Genomic DNA, 20,523 nt, shown 5'->3' with positions numbered 1-20,523 from the left:
TGAACACAGAAGAACGAAGTGTGCGAGAAAGAAGAAACTCGCCATCTTTCAGTGAATGCACAAGGTTAAGGTGAAGTCATCCCTGTAAATAAAACTAACAATATATATACATTGAGAGAAAGCCAAACAGAAAAGCAATGAGGGCCCAGCGATCGACTTCCCTGCACCTTCCACAAACGAGAACGTCATTTCATCCTCATCGTTCTCCACCCGTAACAATATTGCATTTAGTCATTTATTTTTGTCTCAACGTTGCAAATTAGCTGTGACAGACACAGCAATGAATCATTCTGAATCATTTTTGTAAGCGTAGAGGTCCTGATGCGCTGTGGCACGGGGCAACACACCGACGTTTTTCGCAATCACCTTCACTATAACGCATATTACACAAAAAGACAATAAAGTTCAATAAGCAAACAACGTATTCCAAGTACATTTTAGTGAAATGGAAAAAATGTAAAGAGCGTGCAGAACTGCCTCATTAAATCACAGTGAGTGTTTCTGGGCTCCATTCGTTTATTGGAATGATTCAATCGAAAGCGCACGTTATTTTCCTTCCTGTGCACACAGTTTCTTCCATGCAGTCCCGGCTATGCGTGTCGGCATGAAATGTGAACAGCAGATCGAACGCGCGCGTATCGCACGCACAACGGCTGTATCGAGAAAGTTATTATTATAGTTCACTGCGCTTTAGCAGTATGAAAATATTTTTTGTGGGGGCCCCTCTTAGCTGCACTTGACCATGCAATCACGCTCAGTCCTTGCATGAGCATTGCAAGGTGCATCCTCAGCATATTGCGTATAAGCACTTACTGGCGCGTTGAGACAAATCGGGTGAAGAGTACCCACGAATTATGCCGAGTAACTGTGCAGTAGCCTCCGCCTGCATACTGCCTATGCTCTCTAAACTTGAAAGCCAATGCCGCACAGTTTATGGCAAGAAATTTTTGATGTGTTTCGTGCCAAAGTAGACCTTTTTGTTTTTCTTGGGGGTGGGGGAGAGGAGGGGCTTCATAACTTGCGTTCTCCGGCTCTAACAATAATTCGTAATGGGACCAGCATAAACCTAATTCTCATCAGTATTGTTTTCATTCAATCACGTGGAAATAAATGTATCGACTAAGTTCGGCATCAAATTACAATTAAGCATCCATGGTTTTCAGGTATCAAAGCATAGCGCCATGCGGGCCGTAAACATGACACAGAAATAAGAGTACACGCGAAGCGTCTTGAACACGCCCCTTTGTATTTCGCGAATGCTTTTATATTTTTTCTGTTTAAATTTGTGGTTGGGGAAACGAAGGCGCAGTGTCTCGATTCTAAGTGGACACCTCGAGTTGGCAGATGAGCTTATCTCGTCGGCTTGAGTCGCAATCACAAGCTAGCCTCCATCTGGACTGGAAAAAAAAAAAAGTTTTATAATGGGGAGCAAAATGGTATGACACCACACTGAATGCTGCACGAAGTATTCGATCCCGCATACTTCGGCACAGTAGTCGAGCGCCCAGACCACTCCGCAACCACGACGCGGTACCAGTTGTTTGCAGCACTACAAAAGGTAAGGACGACCTGAGAAATAATCAGGATCGCACGTACCAGATGATTGAGCTCGTGCTATACAGCACCTCGCTCGGTAATAGCGATAGACAGGAGCACAATCATGTAGTGTGAGCCATCCTGACGATAACATAGGTCGTCCTTACCTTTAGTAGTACTGCGGACAACTTTTGAAACGAACCGAGTACAGTTTTCATAGTCCAGAATCGAAAGACGTTCGCGATAGAGGTGTTCGAGAAAAGAATCACGTGAAAGACCCTTTCTGTTAAACTCAAAACAAACATTTTATCTTGATTTCAAGGAAAAGTACATATATGGCACAAATTGAAAACACCTGTTTTATAAGTAAAGAATATTCTGATATCATTACTTCAAGAATATTTAAGTACCCAAAAAAGAAAATCTTTGTTTTTGTTGTGTTATTTAAGGCACTTTTTTTGCAGCGCATCGTGTATTACATATGCGAACAAATTCCGTTCATAGAGAAAAGTTCCCGTTAAAGAAAGTTCATCTCCAAACTTTTTGGGTATGAAAGCTAGGAACGAATTATTTAAAGAGAGAGACTACCTCACAGGCACGAAAGACAATTCATAAGTGCTGCTCATTAATTTGAAACCTGTTCGCACTAACTAATAGGGTAATATGAGAGACGCAAACGCTGCCGCGAGTTATCCACTTAATGCGCCTCGCAAACGCAAGCTCTTAGCCGGATGGGATCCTAAGCGCACACAAACTCGGGGCACGCATAATACTGATCTAAGAACAAAGCATGTCAATAGATCAGGCATGCAAATTTACCACGCAAATATATAGTACATGCTAAGGAAGAAGCAAAGATTTAATTCAGTTTTTTTCTTGTCATAAACTTCTGGTAGGCCGCTTGAAGTAAAACCAGGTTGGCAAGGCCGATGCCTGTGGGCTGTTCTGGCCCTGATGCTCAGATGAGGTTCCAAACTCAAACTCAATAACAAAAAGGCAAAATGCCAAAGTTGTGTTGGTCTGTGGCGTCTTGCACTGGCAGAGCCAAATTGCTTTTTTGGCGCTAACACTTGAGCTTCCACTCTCCGAAAGGCCGATGACATTTAGTTGTCGCGGTCACCAGCTGTTTGACTTGATTCACAGTTAAGCACCTCACGGGTGCGAGTCGCTTTCGAACTAAGTCCGACGCGTCCAGGTCAATTGCGATGTCCACTGCATGAGACATCGGTGCCTAACGAACAGCCTCACACTCGTCCAGCGTACCATCCTATTCAGACACTAAATTATCACCTTGTCACAGTCACTTTCATTAAGCATTGGGAAAAACAAACCTATGCTGAACAGCCTACAACTCGCTATGTTTTCTGTTCTGTTTAAACATTAACTTTTATAGCCCTGATTCTTTATTTAACCAACGACAACAGCAACCTGTAACCTCAAACGACGTTTTACTCTTCGCGGTTTAATCTATGACAATTTCCCGCTGGATGACTGCCGCATCGTACTGCGCGGTGCTGTTTTTTCATCTTGCGGTTGTTTTCGCGTGCTTTTTATTCGCTGCGCTGTTCTGTCCGTGAGCTGTTTTATTGCTGCGCGTTTTTTTTTTTTTATTCAGGTGTGCTGTTTTGTTGCCATGCTGTTGTAATTCAATGATCTGTCTTTAGCTGCCGAGCTGGCATCAGAGTAGCGTTTCACGAAGCCCACCTCGTCTTCTCCTTACACCTGTGAATGAAGATGGACACGCACTTTCCTGACAAGCCGACACCTCGTCTCCTCCTCAAGGATATTTTCTTCATGAAGTACCACCTTGAGGTATTCTCCTTAAGTGCCCGAGTGGGACCTTTAAAGCATCGCAAGGTCAAACTATACGACTTCGTAGTTTTGTGGCAGTTTAGCTAGACCGTGTGCATTGGTGCTTCAAAATAAAAATAAAACCAAAACCTCGAAGCAGAGCACATTCGAATTACCCGCCCGTTTTTAACCCGCACACTCAGTAGCCGAGTGTTTTAAAAACCACAGAGCCTTCGCGACGACTGCTTCAGCTCGTTATATCTGTGCAAGTGTACTACAGTTCAGCTGGGCCTACGGACATTTTCGGGATATTTGCTGCCCAGATGAACAGTGCCGCTTAGAACGTCGGCGTGCTTTTTTACCGCATATCTGATTCGGTATGGTTATGTATTTAGTTGCTCGCAAACCAAGGAATAATTGCGGATGCAAGCGGCACCTGCCAGGCTGGATACCGTAGATGATCCAAACACGCAGCAACACTGATATGACACCTCATGACACATAATTCCCGGCGCAAAGGTTGTCGCCGCACAAGGCTATCACTCAACTCGCCAAAACCGATAGAACAAGCGCTATTAGAAAGATTTAGCATACCGTGATCCGCGATCCGCCATCGTGACCCTCTACCTCTGGTGGGCGAGGCGAATAAGCTGATTGGTTCCAATGTGGCAGGTCTATGTGCCGACATGCAGTATGTGGCGCCATCTATCGGCATCAAAGTGATCTGGGCGTGCGCAGTGGAAGACGCGTGGCGGATCACGGTGTGCTAAATATCTGTATTATGCCGCAATGCAGTCGCAGCACCCGGAACGCCCGCCGGCAGTGACGGCAAAGTTTGCGGCCCGGCTCTTTGTTCAAAAACAGTTGCTTTGCTATGCTCGCCCTGTGTAGTTCTTTCTTTGTGTGTTCTCCCTTACACAGTTTTATGTTTTCAAAATAACGCCACCATAGCAGTGTACGAGGTTCATACACGAATCTGCATGCCTGTCAGGGCTTCGCTGCTTGAGGACACAATGCTGGACACTTTAAACGTGCTTTTTCGTAAAGGAGCAGCCCTCGGTATGAAATGGGACATGTCTCAACGGAACAATGCACAAAAATCTAAATAAGACTGCGTTCTTTAACGACTTAATAAAAATTCTTTTTGCTTCTTTCCCAACTCAGAAGTTCTACTCTGGCAGAGATGACAGAATCAACCACGCGGTCGGTAGCAGGACTATTATCGTGCTGAACTGTTGACAACGCGATGTCTGCTTTTGTAAAGTGTTAATTTCACGCGATTTTAAAGCACTGAGGTTTTGGAATATATAGCACACTAATGCGTTCTAGACAAGCACGGATTTGGGTACGCAATTATAGGAAACCAAAGGCTTATTCATGAGCTTGAAAGACGAAACATTAGTCCTAAAGTTAGTTCAGTCAGGCATAATGAAAAGCATTGCCTTTAGCGAGCGTCGTTGAAACGAGTAAAAAAAATCTTTCCTGTTAAAGACAAAAAATGCTCCTGTAGAGTGCTAAAAGCAATACTAGGTAGAACGAGAGGAAGAAGATGGCTTACACGATATGAAAGAGCACTGAACAAGGGTAGAGGAGGAGAAGCCTCAGTTCGCAGGTCGAGCCAACGTTTCGACAAGTCCACTTGTCGAAGCGTTGGCTCGACCTGCGAACTGAGGCTTCCTCCCCCTCACCCCTCCCCCTTTCTACCCTTGTTCAGTGCGCTTTCATAAAAGCAATACTAGATTATCATAAGTTGAGAACACGCATGCACCTCCTCCAAAATATTTTAAGTTAAGCTAATCTTTAAAAAACGCTCAAATGGCATTCTGGAGCAACTTGCACGAGTTCTGGCTTATCGTTAATGAAATATGTCGAGTTTTGCTGCTTAAGAGGCCTCTGTTATACGCGCTCCCCATCCATTTCGAAATACATCAGGAAAGACGCTGCATGGCGCATCCGACCGAGCTGTAGCGACGATGCAGGAAATTGCACAACGTCGAGGAGTGCGGCGCCGGGCGAAGGAAGCGGCAAGAGCGGCCGGAGCTTGACGCTATACTTGCATCCAAATATTCTTACGTCACGTACGCGCTCGGCGACTGGATGAGCACGCAGAGCGGGGAGCCCCTCCTTCGTCAGGAAGGTCTCATCCATAACCGGACGCTGATTTTTGAGTCACTCTCGCCTCACCCCGAAAGGCTTACAAGACGACGCCCTCTTGCTTTCTTGATACTGGGCAAGGCAGCAAAAGGAGGCATTGAAGAAAAAAATTTAACCTTCGCTCAAAGTGCGAGAGGGAAAGTAGAGGTGGAGAACGCGTGCTGTCTTGTTTCTTACACTCCGACGGCAGAACACTGCTCCCTGCCAGAGATGCAAGTGAGGCACGGTCAAGAGATCTGAGCGCACGGCTGCCATCTGACAATAGTAACGCGTCGCTTTTTGTTTGTGCGTGATGTACTAGCGTTTCTTTAGCGGTACACACGTACGCTGCTGGAATTGGTGCAAGAGACACGTTCACAAGGTAGGATCCCACCGAGGTGAGGGTAAGCTCAGTCCAAAAGACTGTGTTTTTTGTGTCATCATTTCCTTTCCATCGCATATGACACCATGCCCATTCTCACTAAAGGGGAGTTCTACATGCAGATGTTTGCACTGCCGCCTCAGCAGTCGGCTGTCTGCTCTTAACGACTGCTTGAAACAGTGTTGATATTATCTCGTAATTGCCTTTATCTGTAGGTTATGAAACTTATCCCTTCCTAAAAGCGTATTTATCCGCATTCCCGTCAATTATCTCAGTTTGCTTATCAATGAACTGTCAAGATGACGCCGATATCTCACAGAATGGCAACCTCATGAGCAGTTGTTGAAAACATTGGTGTTGTATGAAGCGGTAGCCCACTGTGATCACCCGTTGAACGGGGTTTGGCCCAAACCATCATCATCATCCACCTTCTGAGGATGCCCAGCTTTGTTCAAAGTATTATGATGGTCCCCTTTAGTGTGTAGCTATAAGTGTAGCTTCAGAATCCTTTCTTCATTCGCCACTGAAGGCTACAGTTGCGCAACAAATGAACGGATGATTGCAGGTGACGATGTGTTTCTGTCGAACGTTCTATTTTTGGCGCGGGGAGAGGGGGGGGGGATGTCGAAGGGAATAGTTGGATTTGTTTGTGGGTGCACCTCATCAGGTTAGGTTGAGGCCTCATGAGGATGCCCGCATCTGTCGTAACGTTACTGTTTCGAATCCTTTGACGCAACAAATGCTGACTTACTTCAGCTGGTCCTCCCGTATTGTCAAGATGTTAGATGTCATTGTTATTGGCAAGATGTTATTGGCAGATGGTAGATTTTGACGAAGCACCACAAAAGGATATTAGAAATAGCTATCATAAGAGTCTGTGTTAGCGTTATAAGAGAATGTGTCAAAATCGCTTCAGAGAATGCGCCGCTTAAAACAAACTGACCTACTAATACACACTTCATTGCTAATTATGTCAAGATATGAGCTGCATGATTTAAGAGACAAATGCATGAGCAATTCCTACTCTAAGACTCAAAACGGTGTCACAAAAATGTACATTTGAAGCATTCCTCACAGCCTGATATAATATAGAGCCAGCTTGTTATCATACGTATCCGTAATTATTGAAAGGATGCCCGTTATGTGTAAATTGATAAATAGAGCTGCTAATTGTAACCAATCATATTTAGAATAACTGAAGGCTTTTCAGAGTAGTGTTGCATAACCAAAAGTATTTCAATTAAAACTGATTGCTGGGCTAGTTGGTGCATAGTCACGTAAAGGAAAGGTTAATAGCGCAACAAAAAGACACTCACAAATAGACACACAGCGCCTGTCCTGTGTGTCATTTCTGCCTATTTGTGAGCGTCTTTTTGTTGCGCTATTAACCTTTCCTTTATGTAAAGTATTTAATTTGTTCTGCTTACTTTATTGATTACAATCGTTAGCAAAGGTCTATTTCCTTTTTGATTTTTGGTTTAAGGAAGAAAGTGCCAATAATTGCTTTGAAATAGCAGAAATATTTTCACCAAGCTGCTCTTTATGTAAACCGAATTTCCCACTCGCCTGAAATGATAAGTCGCGCAATAAAAAAATTCTGCCACATGTAGCTGTAGGGGAGAGCCGGGAGGAATGGGACACTTTTCACATATATTTTTAGTTTTTTTTATTTTGAATACAAACAGATGTTTTATAATTTAAAATATAAAGCAAAACTTGTTGCGCAAATTCTGGGAAGCAATGTTTGCTACCTCTTCAAGGGCAGCTCTAAAAGAAACTATTTACAACCACCAAAATCTGTCCCATTCCACCCCCACCTTAGGGTGGAGTGGGACACCACTTGGGAGGAATGGGATATGTGTAATGCTGTAGTGACAACTTCATTAGCGAATATTATAAGCTGATAGCTCGACTTCAAACTTGAAGCTGGACTGCAGGCGCTTCGTTGCCCCGACAGTAGTCGGCACCGGCAGTTTCATAACAATGTCGGTGATTGGTACAGTTGCTCTATCTTCGTGAAGACGAAAGTAAAACTGGGAGCTCTCATCTTTCTTTCGAAGAAACCGGACACTGACGTCCAACTTCTCACAGCTCTCGACTCTGCCCGCGTAATAGACGACAGATTTTTTTTCACAGAAACTGACGAGGACAAATTCATCTTTTTCCACTCTAAAACCTTCATTCGGCCATTCGACCTCAGAAATTTCGTGCCTCTCATCATCGACACTTGACATGTCACTGCCCGAATCGTCAAAGGCAACGGCAACAGTTTCTTCGTCACTCGAATAGCTTATATCCATTTGACGACGCCGTTTCATATTTGGACGAGTAGTGGCAGCAATCTTAGCTGCCTTTGGTGCTCTTTTTTTCAGACTCCGCCGTGCAAATCTCTCCGCAGTTGCTTGTTCACTGGCACGTTTCTCTGGGGTATCTGTAAACAATTTGGTGCTACCCTTCTTCCTTCCTTTTTGCCCTGACTTGCGTGGCGCAGCCTTTGGATAGGGCCTGAGGTCGCTTGGAATAATGCGACTGGAAGAAGGAGCTGACGCCGATGCACCTTCATTGGCCGTGGGCATGAAGACATCTCTGAGGATGTTTCGAGCTGCGTTAGTGTCCGTCTCCGAGTTCAGAACTTTTCCTTGAAGGCTTGATCCATCCATTTCACATATTGCGGTAGCTGGCTGTGGTGACAGCACTCCGCTAGGGGAAGCTTCGGGTCTGTCAGTCACTGAAGACATCATGTAGTCGTCCTCAGTGAAGGGCTCGCTATTGAAAGGCCAAATACCTGTTTTGTGGAAACCCGAGATTATATTCTTTTGTGTTACCGTTGATACGTAGGCTGACCCCACAAGTTCTCCAACGTTGTATATGGAGGTGGCCTTCCCTGGATTATTTATAAGCCAGTCATTGCATGCAGCGTTGTAGCGAGATTTGAATGGTCCATACACAGATACATCAAGTGGCTGCAAGCGGTGGCTACAGTGTGGAGGAAAGGTCAGCAGAATGATGCCACTTTCTTTGGCCTTGTTGATGGTGTTGATGTTGACATGGCTTTCGTGATTGTCAAGGATTAGAAGAATAGGTTCTTCCTTCGAGCACTTTGTGCTGTAATGCCAGTACAAACAGCTCGCCGGACATCCATCCTGACCTGCTTGCCAATCCAAGACTTCCGGCTGGGGCGCGCTCCAGGAAAAAATCTTTAAATCTCATTCGTGGAAAAATGAATACCGGTGGCAGAGCATTTCCTATGGCATTGACAGTGCATAAGACGGTCACCAGTTCACCGCGTTCTGCAAATGTGACCTGGCCAATTTGTTTCTCTCCTCTTGCTGCGATAATCTTCGGCGGATTGTGGGCAGTTGTGAAGCCTGTTTCGTCACAGTTGTAGATGCGGTCTGGAGTTAGCTTGTGTCGGTCGTAGACGCCTTTCAGATTAGAAAGGAAAGCATCGACGTTGTGCTTGTTGAAGCTCGTTGCCCGGCCAAGACTGATGGCTTCCAGCGATCGAAGCGACAGTTCAGGATGACTGTCCATAAAGCCCAGAAAGCAGTCTCTTCCAGCTAACTTGTTGACTTCCCATGATGATGGGCACTTCCGACTTAATGATGTTGCAAACTGGTATGCCAGGGAACGAACTTGCATTCTTGTTAGTCCATGTGCATCTTGCTTGCCTTCAGCAAATATTCTTTCAAAAGTACTTCATCTTCTCCTGTGAAGACCATACCGCAGACTAAGTTGGAGTTGAACAAAATACTGTCTCTCGCACTACAACCCTTGTACTTCTGTACTGCTCGACCAAGGGCTGATTTTGAGATTTTAAGAGCTTCTGCTACGGCCCTTATACTTTCTTTTTCTTCGCAAACTAATCTCACAGCATCCAGCATCAAGCTGTTCGTCGTTCGAACCCTCTCGGGATGCTTTTTCTTGTATACCCTTGGCATCTTCCTGAAAATTCAAATGGAACAATAGCATGCAAATGTAAACAAGCACTCTCACAAAGCTCAAAAATTTCGGCTTTGTCTAATTCGTTGCGTGCATTAAACAGCACTACAGCTGTAGCCAACTAGTTATGCCCTTCTCCAGGGAGGCTCACGTTTCAAATTGCGTCTTTTATTCCCCATTTGGAGTGCCCTAGCGTGAATTTTCATCTAACCAGCATATCTTCAATCTCATGCCATTTTGAGGGCACCGAATAAATATTACCTCAAAACATGAAATAAACAAAAATAACTCTTTTTTAGGCTAATGCGGCTGAGCTTTGCAGCAGAGTCGCTAGCCACAGCACTAGTCGTATTGCCAGGAGGAATGGGACAGCATCCCGTTCTTCCCTCATCTTAACTGTCCCATTCCTCCCAAGCAGCATTGCACCAACAAAGAAACGTTCCGTGGCGAAAGTTCTCTCCTTAGGCCCAAACATTTTACTGCACGAGGCAAGGCACAGATGCACCTTCTTGGACAAAAATTTATATTAGCGACCTACGCGGTCTCTAAATATGATAAAGCTGTGACTGAAATAGCAGAGACTTTTGACACTTGAATTCGGCGATTTCTTATCGAAGCAACTTCCACACGCCACAGAAATCGGCCATTACGCCCAGGCTATCCATATGCTAGTGCCACCTCGAGATTATTTGAAGAACTTTTTTGAACGAGTTTCTAGAAAGATACACCAGGTGTCCCACTCCTCCAACCGTCCCAGACCTCCCGACTCTCCCCTACCACTTCAGTAACCCAAGACACCCCACCTTGGAGAACAAAATCACTTTTCGCTGGAGTGCTCTCCCTGATGGACACTGCGCATCCATAGAGCAAGAAATACCGAGCCAGCAGCTGGTCGCATCATAGCTTTCTGTTAATGCCATCAAATAAAGCTGCATAAATGGTATCTTGTGCAAGCATTGTAGATATAGTCGTTCTTCAAGATGACCAAAAGATTTACCATACACGCTTGGCTGCTGAAATCAGCAATTAAAATTAGATAATGAGTTTTATTAAGTGATAAACTTTGAAAAATGAAGAAATACTGCAAACTAAGCTACACTACCCATGAGCTCTATCTGATTTCAGTGGACTAGGACACTCAGTTATTCTAAAGCTTGATAACACTTAGCTGAGGCACTTTGGTGTATATTATATTGACCGGTCTGGACTGAACCGCGGTGACTAGAAAACAGCTATGCCTGTAACTCGAGTGGGAACAAAAAAAAATTCCTATTATTTATTATCTCAAATATGAATTGCATGCCTGTTTCCAGATTGTTTTCATGTATGATGTGGTCCGTGTAGAGGAAAAGAGGGCAGACATAAGGACGACAATAGATTTGTCATTTGCTAATCCTACACAGGTGACCACAATAGAACTGTCAAGCATCTGTTACGGCTCCAATTGACTAATTCTCTGCTGGAAGAAGGCTTCTCGGTGCAAATGGAATGGGATGCAGTTTTATCTCGATATGCGAGGACTGCTCCAGTTACGTACGGTGAGGCTTCACAACTGAGAACAATTTGTTTGGTAGAATCGAAGTGTTCCAGTATATGCGCAGAGGTCAATAGATCTTTACTTTTACTGAACGCTTGTTCCTCTACACTTGTCCACTTCCATACAGTTTCTTTTGTAAGCAGGAGATTCAAAGGGTGAAGTACTGTCGAGAGGTTATGCAGAAAGCGCATGAAAAAAATAACGAGTCCAAGGTAGCTTTGAAGTTGCTTGATGTCCTTCGGATTCGGAGCATTTACGACCGCTTCTACCTTCTTTGGTACTGCTGCAGAAGTTATTGCGACTTTGAACTCGTCACATATGTGCAGGCGGCCGTCTTGCTTGAGTACAGGAACAATAGGGGCTGCCCAATATGACGTCCTGACGGGCGTAATGACTCCCTCTCGTTGCACTTTTTGTAACTCTTCTGGAACTTTATCTTGAAGCGAGAAAGGAATTGTTCACAGCTTGACAAACTTGGGACTGCATCTGTTTCGACAACAATTTTCGCTTTCGCGCCATTCATTGTTCATACATCTTTGTATCGAGTGAGCAGCTCATCAACACTTGTAAGGGATTCAACAACTCTGACGTCATTTAAGTCAAGTTGTAGCGCTCTGATCCATCATCTCCCGAGAAGGGTCGGACAGTGGTCAGGAGCTATAAACAATGGTAATGCAGCCTCTCTTCGTCCGAACTGGACTGGCACGGTGACCTTGCCCCTAATGGGTGTGTCTTCCGCAGTAGCTTGTCACTATAATCGCTATAATGTCTGAAGGCTCTATTGGGAGATCGAGAAATCTCTCTTGGAATGCGGTTTCACCCAGTACGGGGACGCCGGCCTCCGTGTCCAGCTCCATTTGGAGATATCTGCTTGCAACTTGTACAACTGCTGTAAACGGTGGAACTGTTTCCTCGCTGTTCATTTGCCACGTCTCGAAGACCTGCGGCTTGGTTTCAAAAACATTCTCACTGTTTTCAAGGTTATGCACGGGCTGTTTTTGTTGCCCTTGCTTGCTGTGCTTATTCGACACGTTATTCTGCGTCGCGTCTTTAGTTCTCGTACAGCGGCATGCCCTTGCTAAATGCCCTATTTTGCTGCAAGCGTTGCACCAGGATATGGTATGCTGATGTTCTGTTGCGTAGTGCGGCTCTCAACTGCGCTAACAGTCTATAGTCTGTTTCATCTGCGCTCGCATCGCAGTGTGAGCTGGCTGAGCTTCGGCCATGCCCTGAGTTTGCATCTACAGGCTTGAGCCAGTTCTGACAGTCTCAATCGCAACAAGGATGTTAACTGCTGTCTCGAACGTCAAGTTCTGCTCTTCAAGTAGGCGCCGCTGCAGTGGTGCGTCGTTAATGCCGCAAACGAGTTTATCCCGCAGCATGTCAGATAGAAAGGTGTGGGCTCACAGTTCACCGATAGCTTTTTTAATGATGCCGTGCAATCGTTGACAGATTTATCTGGCTGGTGATCGCAACTCTTAAACTTGAAGCGGCACACCACCATGGAAGGCTTCGGAAGGGAGAAGCTGAAGAGCACGCTGAATACCTCGTCGATGGAGACTTGGTCGGGTGTCTTGGGCGTCATTAGGCTTCACAGCAAGGAGTATGCGTTGAGTCCGCAGCACGTCAGGAACACAGACATTTTCTTTTCCCCGGGAACACCGTTGGCTTCGAAAAACAGCTTCACTCGCTCCAGGCTGCTCCTTCCCCGTGGAACGGCTCCGATACTCCGTAGGTCATGTTACAATTCGCCATCGACATGTGCGACAACCGAAGCGGCCACAACGCAGCATCAGACAAAGCAGCTAACGTTTCGGCCATTTCAGTGCCATCCGGTCGGCCGCCTACGCTTCCTCCCGCGAACATGCTCCAAACCTATCTAAGTCGCACGTGCCTAATGTGTGTGCGTGCGTGTGTGTGCAAACGCTGGCCAAGCCTGGCGCTCAAGGGAGAGAGCGTCGCCCTCGCCCGTCTGCAGGAGGTGAAGGAGACTTGTGATGCCGCGTCTGAGTCATCGCAGCTTGTTCGGACATGAATTCCCTCCCTTTCCCTCTGAACTGACAAGCGTATAAAAAGCAGCGGCAGATTCTGCTGCGGGAGAGACTAGTTGAGCCACGTCGTAGAGACGACGCCTCGCGCCAGCTTTGTGAGCGTGTCAGTTTTCTCTCCGGGTCAGCTTTTCTGCCCATTCCTTCATAATGTTGTATTAGACGTCGTTTTGTTATTCGACGCCTCATCTTTGCCGTAACTGTTCATGACGTCCGCCGAGCCATGGAGCCGCCACGTCAACGCTATACCGATGGGGCCGCGGCCCACATGTAACAACTGGTGGCAGCGGTGCGATACTCAGGCGCAAGCGCGCAAGCCAAACCTAACAGTCGGCATGGTTGCAGAGAATTTAGTGCAATGCCGGAAAAAACTTTCACCTCGTCGCCAGAATTGTTATTGGTTTGTAAGGGACCGAGCCTCAAGAACCCTATGCGTGGGTCACCAAAGTGCCCTGAGAAGGGCGCAGATAGAGGCGTCTAGAAAGCAGACCGCATACATAGCTAGCGGGAGAGAGACTGGCCCTCCTCGCTGCACGCGGGCAGAGCGTCCGCTCTTTACCTTCTCGCATCTTTCCCACGCATACCGGTTCGCATTCCGCAGACAAGACGCTCATGGTAACGGGAAACACATGGGAGGAATTGTCAAAGTAATGTTGGAAATTTATCTGTAATTGCTATTTATTCTACAAACAATTCGCTGATCTTAAGGTTTTATAACTTTAAAACCCTTCATCTCAATCATCTTTCTGGTTTAGGGCACCACACGAAACAAGAAAGGACAAAATTTCGATACAGATTACGCGCAATCGGGCTAAGATAACCGCTTCTACAATGTTTGAGAGTAGTATGCTCAGTCCACCTTCTCCGTCAGCGTCTCTCAAAGCCTCATTCTCTTTGGGACGGTAAACGCCATAAACCAAACCAGACCATCTTTCGTCTGCCTTTATCAAGTTTTCTTTTTCCAGAAAAATGTCGTATTCAGAACCTTCCCACTAACGCTGTTGCACAGTTCATGTCTGTTGAAGCTCTTCTAAATACTTTAAAAGTGCAAATTGCTGCCCAAATAGTGCGTTTTTTTTTCCTTTCAATATATTCGGCATTTGCGCCTTTTTAGCTTTTTATTATTTTACATTGCATCGAGTGCAGCCATTATTTATTCTTTTTTAGATATTGGCGCATGAGAGCACGCATACGATTATTTTCAGTACATCTATTCTGAAACATTTGTTTGTTTTCCCTCCTTTTAAAGCCCTATTTTACGCCAGTAGTATAGTCTATACGAGGCAAAAAGATAACATTGCAAACAAGAAACAAAATTTCTGGCTAGAGTTTATTCACCGTCCCCTATTATATGCAGAGGAGCGAGATGGTGAGACAGAAAGTTGGCGGTAAACAGGCGCAGATCCTCCGAGTTCAAGACCACTGCATCGAACTAGATCAAGACGTGTTGCAGGAAATTCTACTGAATGATCGCATCAAGGACAAGCCAGTGGCTGTGATCTCTTTGGCTGGCGACTTCCGCAAAGGGAAGTCCTTCATGCTGTGCTTCTTCCTTCGTTATCTATACAACTCAGGCAGCCCTGTATGGCTCGGAAGTCCGAGCGACCCTCTTCGAGGCTTCAAGTGGCGCAGTGGCTGTGACCGCCACACTACTGGGATTCTCATCTGGGATGAAGTTTTTCTGGTAAGGCAACCAGTTCTGTAAACAGTATTGAGAACTTAAGACCCCTTAAGAGAGACAAGGTGAAAGCCTTTGCGGCTGATTCTACTGTAATGTTTATATGTCCGAACTCCGTCGATCATACGGCGCTTCTTTCCGTACGAGATTAGTAGAGATTAGAGGTGTGCAGCTCCACACGGCGGCGATGACATGCACTCGTTTGCGGCGCTTGGTCTTAGCAGGCCGCAGATGGCGTGTGCCATGCGCCCTCCTGGAGACCAGGTTCTATAACCGGGTTTGACCTGGTTGAAGGCATCGTCCTTGGGCACCTACGTTGTCATGGAGACAGCAGCAACGCTAGACAGGGAGAACTAAAACATGAGTGTCTGTCATGGCGCAGTCGGTTAAAGCCGTCTGGTGATCGGATTCGTAAGTGCTCTATTTCCAGTGGAGGATAAATTTTGTGTCAAGGAGAACTAAGATATGACTCAAATATCCAGTCTAGCGTATTGCTTAACGCGCTCGTGTGGTAATCAGAGGGGTAGGGGACGATCTTTTTCTTAAAGGTTAAATAGAGTGTTATTCGTTGGTGGGTGATGACATCAATTAATTAGGATTAAGTGTGACACCTTCTGCGTGTGGATGGACGAACGCACATTCATGCGCCAATAACGGCTTTTGCCTTATTATTGCTTGTGTTGCATAATTGCCACTGCTATTGCAGGTCAACACTCCGCAAGAGAAGGAGCTCGCTGTGCTGCTGATGGACACTCAGGGAATCAATGATGACAAGTCCACCCTCAAAGAATCTGCCTCCATCTTCGCCTTGACCGCGATGTTAAGCTCTGTCCTGGTCTACAACCTCTCTCAGAACATTCAAGAGAACGACCTGCAGTATTTACAACTTTTCACAGACTACGGCCGACTGGCACAGCAGGTAACTCCCGGTCCATAGCCGATGCATGCTGCTGCGTGCCTATAATGGTGACTTTTTTGCTATACCCCTCTCATTCTACCCCTACAGCACATTATCGGGGAGCCTTTCCAAAAACTACTTTTTCTTGTGCGTGACTGGTATCACGTTCAGGATGCGGTATTCGGCATTGATGGCGGCCGCAAGCTTCTTGACCAGCGTCTCGAAGTGAAAGAAAACCAGCACCCACAGCTGCAAGACATACGAAAACACATTCGTTCCTTCTTCACGGAGATTAGTGCCTTCCTCATGCCGCACCCAGGATTAGAGGTACGCTGTGCCCATTGAGGTGGCACTTAAAACGTAAAGCTCCACGCAGGTGGCTACCGGAGCATCGTTCGATGGCCAGCTATCAAAAATCAGTGAGGACTTCAAGGAGCAACTGCTCCAATTGGTGCCATCAATTCTTGCACCAGAGAACCTGATTCCCAAAGTCATTAACGGACGAAAGGTGACCTGCCAGCAACTGGTCATCTACATGACGGTAGGCCGAATGGCTTCTTTTCTACGGAGCTATATACTGACTATCTTTACAGACGTACGTCCACATGTTCAAACGAGACACCCTTCCGGAACCAAAAACCGTGTTCCAGGTGAGTTTTCGTTCACTTAGTGTAGTGTAAAAGAGCAGAAATGTTTTCCAGGCCACTGCAGAAGCAAACCACATGACGGCTGTAAACACAGCCCTCGAGCAATACATGACCAACATGGAGAAGGTGAGTTTTCGAAGTTGGGGTAAGATATTCCCTTAATGAGCAGACATTTATGATTGCAGCGGTGTGGTGGTAAGAAAATGAGAAGAAAGAAGTTGGACAAGTTACATGCTGAGGAGAGCCGCAGGGCCCAGGATACGTTCTTCAACATTCGCAAGATGGGCGGAGAAGAGATCTCGGAGGTCTACCGGAAAATACTTTCAAACGTACGTTTTCTTTCGCTGCACCTTTTTAAACGCCGGTGAGACTGTATACGTTCTGTTCTGCCCTCCTTCTTTGGCTCCAGTTGCAGGCAAGCACGCTAAGTGATTTTGAAATGCCATTTTTAGTTAAATTCTAACACAGCTAATCTATAATCGTTAATGAGTATTTAAGCAAAATTTTAAAGCTCTGCCGGAAGCCAATAATTTAGAAGTAATTCTGAACGGTTCCTTTCTTGACCGCTCTCATCTGATTACAGCGATAGCTCAGCGTGTCTTCCCAATTTCCCTGTTCTCTTTGATGTCAACTGGGCTTCTGAGTGCGCGCTCTCTCATTTGACTTTCCCAAGCGACGATGCAGAATGGAGTGGAATTGGCCGCGGTCGTGGCCTCTTCCCTTTATTTTTTTCTTGCGACGGCGTCACTAACATGATGAGATCAGCAGCATTATTGCGGGTGATATTATCGGTGTTAGTGAACTAGCCTAATATTTCTGCATTATGTAATGGACTGATAGAAAATTTGTGGCTCGCCACGTTGTGTTGTTTTACCATATATATATATATATATATATATATATATATATATATATATATATATATTGCCACACCGCTGACCATCATCTGGCGCCACCAAGTGTCTTGGCACATGGCTAAGCGTTATCCTCGTCTCTCTCGAGTTTTCGCTTGATTATTAAAAAGGGCCAGCTCGGTTGTTGTGCTGCTTGCTACGTGTGTTGGTGACATTTGGTGGAGGTGCGGGGTAAGATCCCATGTACGTTGCCCCCGAAGACGTGAGTGAAGCTGCTCACCAACGCGTGGACGTGACTCCTGTCCATAAAGCCAGCCGTCGCCTGCGAGGCCTACAATCTGAGTTTGAACCACTGTCCACCCCGCTACGAACCATGACATCCACGACGAGCAGCCAGACAAGTCAGCCTTCCAGCAACGCCCCACCGTTCGTCATCTCGCACCGCGATCACCGCCATCATTTCATGGTGACCGGTTAGAGGATATGGAAGACTGGTTGGCCAATTTTGACCGTGTGGCTACATTCAACCAATGGGACGACGAGCGGAAGCTAATGAATGTGTACTTCGCGCTGCAAGACTCGGCCAAGACGTGGTTTGAGAACCACGAGGCGTCCTTTGTCAACTGGGCAGCCTTTCGCCGTGAGTTACAACATTCAGCTCGAATGCGCAGGATGGCTGGGAACTGTATGATCTGCACATGGCTCAGGCCGGCTTCCTTATTAAGGTAGGTGAAGGCATTGACGATGTTGTCACGACAGGACACAAGCAGCTTGGGGCACACCATGATCATCTGCTTCATTTCGTACTCGGTGAAATTGCAAAGGCATTGTTCGCAACATTATGCAGCTTCATGGTTGCGGGCTTAGGGTATTGTGTGACAATGTGGCGGACTTCAGCACCGGAGAGAGACAGTGTGCTGTGGAGGAAGCCGAGTAGACGGTCCATGTTCTCCACGCGGAAGGCAAGGAAGAGAGGAAGGAATGTTATCACTAGCTCCACATATTGACCTCTTCGTGTCATCTGTCGCAATCATAATGTACAGTCAGAGCGATATAACATAGTGTTTAAAGTAAACTGACGCAACAGCATGCTATATGAAGCATAGCGCTCCCTCTCATAGAGGCACCAAAATATTTCGATCCAGGCAGTAATTCCGCGCTGAAGCGTGGTCAGGCTGGAAGGCAGCCTGCCAGTTTTACGCAGCAGCGTGTGAATATAGCACAAAACCTGAAGCAGCAAGGCGAGCACTTGACCTCAGTGGCCCAGCAGCGTCGAAAGCCGTAGAGACATCCTGTTTTTCTCAGCCACCTGAAGGTGAGCAGAGAGACGGCATGACAGCAGCCAGAAGGGAGCTAACGAAATCTCGCTGGCACATCTCGCGGACAAATCACGCCTACACGAGGTACAAAGCAGCAAGCGCAGCCAGAGCAGAAAGACTTGCATACTCGAGATCTCATCCGTTAAGCAAGAGCCTGCATGTGTGGGTTTGGTATCGAAATAAATGGGAAAAAGCAATAATAAGACAAGTAGCCTCCGAACCACGACACTACACAGTTACAGCAGCCTATGGTCAAGCGTACGTGTGTAACCGACACATTCTAGGAGAGCGGCGTAGCTCGAGGGATCCCAAGGCAACTCCTGAAGACTACTATCCAGTTGCGTTGATAAAGAAAATGAGAAACACCATCCCTCACGCACAAGTGTCCTGCCTGACTGTCCCTCAGACCCGACAACTGTCCCACTGCAAGCGCTCCCGAAGAAGGCGCGCTCCGGAAGGCCATTGATAATTCCCTCAAGTTTATTCATGTCATGATTTTATTTTCTGTTTTGTGTGCCATTTCTCGTGTGGCAGCGCGTTATGTAATCACTAGCGCCACCTATGAATCTCTTAGTTTTACATAATAAATGCCACTCCCTACATGACGTGGCCAGGGTGTCATTTCAATCTCTCACCAGGCATCCGATTCGTCTCATTTGACATAATCATAATCAACAGCCATCAAGATAACCCTTAATTGCACTATATATATATATATATATATATATATATCCTTAATTGCACTATATATATATATATATATATATATATATATATATAGGGGGAAATGAATGTGCTCGTTATAATACATGAAGGAAAGAAGCCAACAGTCGGCGAGGCTAAAGAAAGCGTTGGGGATGGTACTTTATGTATTTTTATTTAATGTTTACTTAGATATTCACAGAAATTAGTAATATAATCTGTTCAGGGGAAAGATAATTAAACACAAAGTAGAAGAAAAAACAACGTGCCGATGGTGGGCACCGAACCCACGACCTCCGAATATCGCGTCCGGTGCTCTTCCAACTGAGCTACATAGGCCGCTGTCCCCCCTGCTACTTTTTTGGGTATTTATGTTGTCTGTATACGAACCTTGAGAGTGTTCATCAGCGCCCCCCTCAACCAACCTTTGGTTGAGGGTGGCGCTATATATATATATATATATATATATATATATATATATATATATATATATATATATATATATATATATATATATATATATAGCGCAGAGCGAAGCCGAGGAATGCGCTGTGTCGATATATATTTCAGTAAAAAATGCTTGATAGTGATTCGAGCTTTACTTTCATTAATTAGTTAAGTTTTGGCAGGAACCCTGCCTTTATTTCTAGCTTTGAGAAAGGCAGGGGTCCTGCCGAAACTTCAATTAAAACCAAAACAAGAAGCAGTATGAAGCATTGTTTTACATGTGCATACCTCTAGCAACCAAGTACTTTCTTTTTAATGTTGTATATATATATATATATATATATATATATATATATATATATATATATAGTGAACTATATATATGTATATATATATATATATATATATATATATATATATATATATATATATATATATATATATATATATATATATATATCTATATATATATATATATATATATATATATATATATATATATATACATATATGTGTGTGTGTGTGTGTGCGTGTGCGTGTGCGTGTGCGTGTGCGTGCGTGTGTGTGTGCGTGCGTGCGTGCGTGTGTGTGTGTGTGTGTGTGTGTGTG

General features: G+C 45.4%; 1 protein-coding gene and 1 pseudogene across 5 annotated transcripts in view; one reads left to right on the top strand and one right to left on the bottom strand.

The window, feature by feature from the left end:
* Positions 1–5,497: 5,497 nt before the first annotated feature.
* Positions 5,498–20,523, top strand: part of LOC146173326 (atlastin-3-like) — a 29,886-nt gene continuing 14,860 nt past the window's right edge. Inside the window, exons 1-8 of one of the 5 annotated variants that reach the window (XM_084585652.1) lie at positions 5,498–5,858; positions 14,727–15,053; positions 15,754–15,966; positions 16,054–16,272; positions 16,322–16,486; positions 16,539–16,595; positions 16,647–16,718; positions 16,778–16,921. In XM_084585652.1, the coding sequence (XP_084441778.1) occupies positions 14,736–15,053; positions 15,754–15,966; positions 16,054–16,272; positions 16,322–16,486; positions 16,539–16,595; positions 16,647–16,718; positions 16,778–16,921 (1,188 nt within the window). In that variant the 5' untranslated portion in view covers positions 5,498–5,858; positions 14,727–14,735. Of the gene's footprint in view, positions 5,865–14,726; positions 15,054–15,753; positions 15,967–16,053; positions 16,273–16,321; positions 16,487–16,538; positions 16,596–16,646; positions 16,719–16,777; positions 16,922–20,523 lie in introns of all 5 variants that reach the window. The other 4 variants (XM_084585650.1, XM_084585651.1, XM_084585648.1 and 1 more) reach the window with 4 other exon arrangements.
* On the bottom strand, positions 7,726–9,015 carry LOC146173327 (uncharacterized; annotated as a pseudogene).

The sequence above is a fragment of the Amblyomma maculatum genome, chromosome 11, assembly GCF_055883805.1.
Source record: "Amblyomma maculatum isolate TAMU_Amacu chromosome 11, ASM5588380v1, whole genome shotgun sequence".
Taxonomy (NCBI): Eukaryota; Metazoa; Arthropoda; class Arachnida; order Ixodida; family Ixodidae; genus Amblyomma; species Amblyomma maculatum.
The sequence above is the reverse complement of the archived record's forward strand: the minus strand, read 5'-3'. Positions and strand labels throughout refer to the sequence as shown.